The sequence below is a fragment of the Equus przewalskii genome, chromosome 10 (genome assembly GCF_037783145.1).
Source record: "Equus przewalskii isolate Varuska chromosome 10, EquPr2, whole genome shotgun sequence".
In the NCBI taxonomy this organism is placed as follows: Eukaryota; Metazoa; Chordata; class Mammalia; order Perissodactyla; family Equidae; genus Equus; species Equus przewalskii.
In genome coordinates, this window is record NC_091840.1 from 59578021 (window position 1) to 59585459 (window position 7439).

Genomic DNA, 7439 nt, shown 5'->3' on the forward strand with positions numbered 1-7439 from the left:
GATGCACTTGCTTCCCTGTCTATACAAGGGGGGCAGTTTGCCCCCGACGTGGGCCACAAGGAGAGGCAGGAGAGATGGAGAGACCATGTTTCTCTGAAAACTGACAATGCTGGCAGAAGGGCTTTGGGCCTGCCCATCAAGAAAGCACAGGGGGGGCTCAGGAATTGAGGCTCTGGGGAAGAAACAAAACCCTAACTAGTTGGCTCCTACTACCAAAGTGAGACATCACACAGGCACCTTATAATCTTCTCCCTTCCACATAACCTCTTCCAGTTAAACCCTACCACCTCCAGGTTGATCCCAAGCTTCCAGAACTTCAAACAGCTGCATGTGAGAGACCAGCACGAGTCACACGGATGCTTGAAGTTTTCTTTTTATTCTTGTTCACATTCTTTGAGGCATAGCTTTGCTTTAGCAGGAAAGACGCCAAAGACGAGAGGGACGCCTGGGAAGGGAGGCAAACCCTCCCGCCCCTAGCCCCCGCCTTTGCCAGACTTCATTGAGAACACAGAAGTCAGCTGAGAGCAGTTCCTGTTGGCACTGCAGAGGCCGGGCCTGCACACCAGGCCTCTCCGGGAGGCCCCGGGCCCTGCTCTTCAGCCAGGCCCTGTAGCAGCTAGTGGGACACCCCTGGCTCTGGGCAAGACGGGCAGCACAAAGAACCTTGGCTCCCCAGGCAGGGAAGGGGCTCTCCCAGGGGCCTCCACTGCCCAAAGAGAAAACTCACAGGGGCCGGCCCAGTGGCACAGCGGTTAAGTGCGCACGTTCTGCTTCGGCAGCCCGGGGTTCACCGGTTTGGATCCTGGGTGCAGACATGGCACTGCTTGACAAACCATGCTGTGGCAGGCATCCCAAATACAAAGTAGAAGATGGGCACGAATGTTAGCTCAGGGCCAGACTTCCTCAGCAAAAAGAGGATTAGCAGCAGATGTTAGCTCAGGGCTAATCTTCCTCAAAAAAAGAAAAACTCGCCTACTTGGAGAGAGGAGGGATTTTCCCCGAGATATGAGGTGAGCAGCACGTCAGGCTGAGCCTCCACTCCAGGCTAGAGGAGGGAGCTCGACAAGCAAACTAGGCACACAGTGGACATCAGAAAACACCAGCCTTTACATCAGCCACAGACTGTATTCCAGGGGTACCAGGTGACCCTAGCTCTTGGGCGACAAAACACATGGTATTTACCATCCAGCACCAGAAGCCTGGAAATGACTGGAGCTGGCACCCCAGAGAGCGCTAACGCAGCCTCTTAACAGAAAACAGAGCTGGCCTTATCCCCCGCCGAGAACTGCAGAAGCTGTGTTGTCAGCAATTCACTGCTGGTGATGAAGGACTGAGCCCAAGGTCCTGGGGCTGGCCCTGAGGGCGTGAGCAGCGGGCACTCCAGGCTGCGGGCACTCCAGGCTGCGCTCAGGTGACAGCAACCCAAGCTCTCTCGGGGCTCCAGTGACTGTAGCCGACACACAAGCCAACCCCATGAGCTTAGGAAGCTCTCTTCTTTATTCTGGCTAAAAGCAAGAAAAGTGCTTTCCAAATTTAAATTCCTGGAAGGGAGGCATTCACAGCTCACCAGCATCAGAACACACGCCGGCTGCCCTGTCCCCACCCACCTAGAGCAGCCACTCAGGGGCCTGCAGACCACTGTACAGTGCATAGCCAATGTCATCAATCTCCTCCTCGCGCAGGCTGCTGAAGAGGTTCACGCCTGGGTTGAAGTGGCAGGGCAGGCTGGCCCGCTCTAGGCCGCTGATGAGCAACTCCAGGGCCTGCAGGAAGCGCTCCCCCAAGGCCGCCTCGGCCCAGTCCACCTCTTCCTCCCCAAGGCGCAGAACCACCTGGGTCAGGTGGCGCCGGCCCAGCCGGCTCAGGGCCGGGTGGCTGTGGCAGACCCCACACAGCAGCAGCAGCAGTCGCCGGCGGGTCCCCGTATCATGGTCATCCAGAGCCCGCAGTCTGGCGGCCTCTGCTGGGTACAAGTCCTGCAGCCAGAGGTTCCCAGCCAGCCCCTCCAGGGGCCAGGCCAGAAGGAGGCGGTCTTCGGCGTTGGTGCCAGTGACCGCCAAGAGCACCGCAACATTGAGCTCCAGGTGCTCGTGCTGCACCTCAAGCAGCAGCTCCTCTGAGGCCACGCTGGGCCGGATCAGGCACCCAAGAAGGCTGCCAATAGCTGGCCAGTTGACGGAGGTGGCCAGGGCCTTGCGGAGCAGCTCCAGCAGGGCACGGGAAGAGAGGTAGCCACCCACCAGGAAGCGGTCCCAGGGGCTGCTCCCTCGGGAGCGGAACTCAAGCTGAGTCCTGTGCACGGCCCAGCAGCGAGGGTCTCTGGCCACAGTGTCCACACCAGGTACCAGGCTCCACAGGCCTGGCTCCAGCACCAGGGGAACCAGGAGACGCACGTGGTCAGCAAGCCCCGCCTGCAGCCCATCGTAGAGGGGCCCGCTGGGCACAAGCGCCCCGAAGGGCAGTTCTGGGAACTTGTTCCGCAAGTAGGCCTGCAGCTCAAGGGCAATGTCACCGGCCAGCTGTTTGGCCAGAGCCACATGGGCCACTGGGATAGTCACGTGGTCCCGCTCAAATGCCAGCAGCTTCTCCTGGAACGTGAGGCACAACGGTGCTGGGGAACTACAAGGAGGTGACATCTGAGGATGGTCATCTGCAGGCCCCTCTGCAGAGTGAAAGGGCCAGGGGACGTGTCAGAATGCTCCATGATGAGCCAAGAAAGTACTACCCGATTACTAGCTGTGTGCCGTCCCTCGGCCTCATTTTCTTCACCTGTAAAGTGACCACCTGAGAAAGCACTTAAAGCCCTCACGTATAGTGATGCCTGACGACAAATTCTCATCGCCCCAGCTGCCCAACACCCTGGGGCTAAAACAGCTTCATGTAGAGTCAGAGACAGGCCCTGGACCTCAATTTCTCCACCTCACCCCCTCCCCCCACTGTCATAATGCTGCTGCCTTGCTCCAGTCCCACCCTCCCACTCCACATGTTCTGGTAGCTGGAGCCTCAGCACCACCCAGGGGGTAGGAGGGTGGGGAAACACGCCACCATTAAACACATAGGGAGCCCACGGTCCTGGAGGAGCAGGCACCTGCACCGGTCGCATGGTCTGCCAGTGGTGGAGCCTGGGCTGCACCTCCCAAATGTGACCACCAAAGGGGTACTCACCCAGGTCAGAGGGGAAGGAGTGCTACTCACCTGGGGCGGAGGGGGAGGGGGGCAGGGGTGACAGGGGCTGACTGAGGGCAGCAGGTGGGGGCCGGGGCTGTAGGCACGGTGTGGCCTTGAGCAGGCTCAGTTCCTTCCAGCTGTCCTCCAGGCACGTGGTGTCCCCCTTGGCTTCATCCTCGCCCCGTGGGCTGGTGGCCCTGTCAATGAGCTGCAGGCAGAGACATAAGAGCATCCAAAGCCTAGGAGGCGGCCTTGACAAAGCTGAGGGCAAAGCCACCAGGTCGCTAGGGTAGAGAAACAGATGCCAGCTTTGGGCAGTCCTGCCCACCTCTTGGGGCCTAGGCGGCCTTGACAAAGCTTAGGGCAAAGCCACCAGGTCGCTAGGGTAGAGAAACAGATGCCAGCTTTGGGCAGTCCTGCCCACCTCTTGGGGCCTAGGCGGCCTTGACAAAGCTTAGGGCAAAGCCACCAGGTCGCTAGGGTAGAGAAACAGATGCCAGCTTTGGGCAGTCCTGCCCACCTCTTGGGGCCTAGGCGGCCTTGACAAAGCTTAGGGCAAAGCCACCAGGTCGCTAGGGTAGAGAAACAGATGCCAGCTTTGGGCAGTCCTGCCCACCTCTTGGGGCCTAGGCGGCTTTGACAAAGCTTAGGGCAAAGCCAACCAGGTCGCTAGGGTAGAGAAACAGATGCCAGCTTTGGGCAGTCCTGCCCACCTCTTGGGGCCTAGGCGGCTTTGACAAAGCTTAGGGCAAAGCAACCAGGTCGCTAGGGTAGAGAAACAGATGCCAGCTTTGGGCAGTCCTGCCCACCTCTTGGGGCCTGGCAGCAGGCCCCAGCCCTGTCATCCTCCTCTGGGAGCCCCAGGTGTAGCCAGCCCAGGCTGGCCTTACCCGCTTCACAGCGAGGGTGGCAATGCCCAACACGGCAGCTCCGCCCACACCCAGCACCAGACGGGCATTGGCCAGGAGGAAGTCCACAGCGCTGCCCAGCACCTCATCGTCACGCCGCTTCCCCCGTTTCTGGGAGAACTCTGCCATGGTCTTCTGTCTGTAAGAGAGCCAAAGTGCAGAGATGGCTTGGTGGGGACGGCCAGGCTGGCAGCAGGGCAGGTGTGGGCACGTGCTCTGGCTGCCGCCATGCTGGGGTCGCTGAATCAAACCCACACGTGAGGTTCCTGAGGATTTCTCAGGAGAAAGGAACCATTTACTGGGAGGAGATGGGGAGCTGCCTGAGGCCCCTCCCCCAAACAACCGACTCACCCCTGCAAAGGGGAGCTTGCACAGGAAGGCCCTGAGGCCTGTGGCAGGTCAGAGAAGGGGGCCCATCTCCCTAATCTCACCCTCGAGGACCCCTAACATCACCAAAGACTGTGAGGTGGGTCTTATCACCAGCATTCGCAATTTACAGAGAAACAGCTTGCCAAACCACACAGTGAGTGGTGGGATCTCAAAGCCTCCAGACTCTCGCCCACCCCCATGGTCCGATCAGGCCCCTGGAGGCCTATGGTCAGGTCCTAGAGGCTGTCTCACCCCGGTTCCTAACCAGGGCTGGGCACAGCAGGAGGAAACCAAGGCCCAGAGAGGACCACAACTCGGGGTCCCAGACAGCCTGCCCTGGAGGGCCTCTCAGACCTTCGGCGGGCCCTTGGTGAAGCTCAGGGAGCCACAGCTACCCTCCAGATCTCGACAGGGCCGCCCCCAGAGGCAGAACTACCAAGTCAGAGAACAGGATGAGACAGAACTAGTAAGATGGCCCAGGCTGAGCTGGGGGAGGGGAGGCCAGGAGCTGCCTGTCAACAAGTATGTGTCAGTCAAGGCTGACAGCCCGCTGTGGGGGCAGTGAGCAAGGTACCTCTCAAGACAAGACTCCAAACAGAGGACCAGCACACTATCCTGGATAGCGGTCTCTGTGGGTGTCTCGGGCTTGGGACACTGGGGGGGCAGGGGGGCTGCCCTCAGCTGCTGAGACCAAGCAACAAAGAAGGTAAGCTGAGGGCCTGAAGCCCCAGCTGTCTGCTCACCTGTAGAATGGCACAGGCTGCCACAAGGAAGGGTTACAAGTGCAGAGCCCGGAAGTGTGGGGCTGTGTGAGACTAGACGGGCCAAGCTCTTGGGCAGGGGAAGCAGTCCACCAAGCCCCAGCCTCGGATTCCTCCAGGGGACCCCTGCCCTCAAGCCCTGAGAGCAGAGGGGGTGTGACCAAGGGCCAAGTTTAGGGTGAGGGGACAAGCTCAGTCAGACACCAGGCAGAACTGTCTCGCTGAGGACGCCTTGAGCAGATGACCGTGAGCTCAGAGCCAGCTTGGACACCAAGGACTTCCGCCCTCCCTGCTCGGCTGTGGGTGGCCGGGGCTCAGTTGCCAAGTGAGGAGATGCCTGGAGCAGCTGAAGCCTGAAGCACTGCAGGATTCAGCGCCAACACCCGCCCCCCGAATCGCCCATGCTAAAAATAGAACAAGAGGGCCCAGGGTTGGTCAAAGGCTAGCCGGGTGACCCAGCACAGCCCTGCAACCAGTTTCAGTTTCCTCATCGATGATCAATACTACCACCTGCCTCCAGCGGGACCAGGAGTCCACTTCGCAAACTGCAAAGCGCTTTAAATACCTCCACCTGCCTAACTTGGGACTCAGCCCACCCCTGGCGGGGCTGCGCAGGCCCCAACCCGCAGCCTGCTCTGGGAAGGGGGAGAGGGCGCGGGGGGTTAAAAATAACCCGGCTCCGCGCAGCCGGGCCCCACAGCGCCCTGGGACGCCTCCTCTCCGCCCCCTCGGCCGCCAAACCCAGGGCCGGGGCGCAGCCGCGGGGTGTGCCTCTCAGGGCCCCGTTCACGGCGGGGGACACCGCGGCCCCGGGGCGTGATGTACCCAAGACGGGAAGGGGCAGGGTGAAAGCAGAACGCAGGCCTGGGGCCCAAAGCCCCTCGCTCCCTCCCGGGCCGCGACCGTGGGCCCCAGCGGAGGCCACGCCCCCGACCTGCGTCCGGGGCGCGCTCCAGGCCCGCGGCTGATGCCGGGGCCGCCCCGCCGCGCTCCGGCCGTACCTGAGTCGCGGCTTCAGCGCACCGACCGGCAGACGCGGCGGGCCTGTTCCGGCCCCGGACCCCGGACCTGCCTGATAATAGAACGTGGAGGACCCGGGAACCGAACTCCGAGGCCCCCGGGGCGGGCGCTGACTCCGAGGCACGCAGACGAGCAGGCCCCAGGCCCAATCGGAGCGCTCGAGGTTCCCACTCACGTTCCAAAATACTACGCGGCTCAGCCAATGGCGGCGGGCCACGCCCCCTGGCCGCCCTGCGCGCTCCCTCGGGGGCGGGGCGCTCCGACGCACTCCGGATTTAAAGGCACAGGCACCCGTTCCGAGGCCGGGTGGTGTGAATGGTGTGACCCGGCGCGGGGTGAGCCAGCTCCCAGCTCCCGCCGTGACGCGCGTGCGGTTGTACCGTGAGCCTCCCGTGTGGAACCAGCTGTCTGGGCCCACGTTCCTTCCGGGGCCCGGGCCGACAGCCGCAGGTCGCCTCTGGGAGAGCGCCTTGGCGGCCCCATTGTTCTTATCTGTTGCCCCGCCAGGCACACGACAGGACTAAGGGTCTCCCCTGCCACCTGCTCCATGTGACTTTGTGCGGGCCACCTCTCCGCCCGCGCCTCAGTCTTTTCGCTTGCGAAATGGGGACCCCAGACCCCTCCACCCCTGCGAAGGATGTTGTGCATATAACCTCTGGCTCATCCAGCGTTTGTTTATGGGGCCTGCTACGTGCCAGCAGGGGGGCGAGCGCGCAAATAATGAGCAGACGGGGAGGGGGTGTTGACTGTAAGCGGGAACGATAACGCGCCGCTTATTGAGCGCCTGCTGTATGCCGCGAGTCACACATGCGTTTGTTCATTTGTTCCTGACAACAGTCTTGGGAAGCACTTCACAGATGAGGAAACTGAGGCAGGAGCAGACCTGGGGCTTGCCTAGGGCTCTAGGACCCAAGGACTCAGGCGTCCTCCTACTAGTCGTTGCCATGCAGGGCCCAGCGGGCAGAGACAGCCTCCCCGGGTCCCCGCGCCCCGGGACTGGGTGCAGAATCTCCCGGGGCCGCGCCAACTCCAGCCGCTTCAGCAGCGCCGGGGCCAGTGGCGGGACCTGCGGGGCGAGGGGCGCGCAAGCACAGGGGGCGCCCGGCCTCCTCCGGACCCCTCCAGTCACCCAGCAGACTGGGGACCGCGGCCGGGGAGGCCCGGAGAGGGGCGCGCGGAGCCCGAGGGTGCGGTCGCCCCGCCTCCCCGCCGG

At 62.2% G+C, this 7439-nt stretch overlaps 1 protein-coding gene across 5 annotated transcripts; it reads right to left on the reverse strand.

Moving 5' to 3' along the window:
- Window positions 1–355: 355 nt before the first annotated feature.
- MIEF2 (mitochondrial elongation factor 2) lies at window positions 356–6427 on the reverse strand. Of its 5 annotated transcripts, none has more exons than XM_070563627.1 (4): window positions 6208–6427; window positions 3978–4215; window positions 3196–3592; window positions 356–2662 (listed from the first exon to the last, which is right to left on the reverse strand). In XM_070563627.1, the coding sequence occupies exons 3-4, from the start codon at window positions 3398–3400 to the stop codon at window positions 1608–1610; spliced, it is 1260 nt and encodes a 419-aa protein (XP_070419728.1). In that variant the 5' UTR covers window positions 3401–3592; window positions 3978–4215; window positions 6208–6427; the 3' UTR covers window positions 356–1607. The 5 variants fall into 5 exon arrangements, with proteins under 5 accessions (XP_070419728.1, XP_070419727.1, XP_070419729.1 ...); XM_070563626.1 differs by having other exon boundaries at window positions 3196–3376; window positions 4059–4215; window positions 6208–6418; XM_070563628.1 differs by having other exon boundaries at window positions 3196–3407; window positions 3892–4215; window positions 6208–6395.
- Window positions 6428–7439: the final 1012 nt, after the last annotated feature.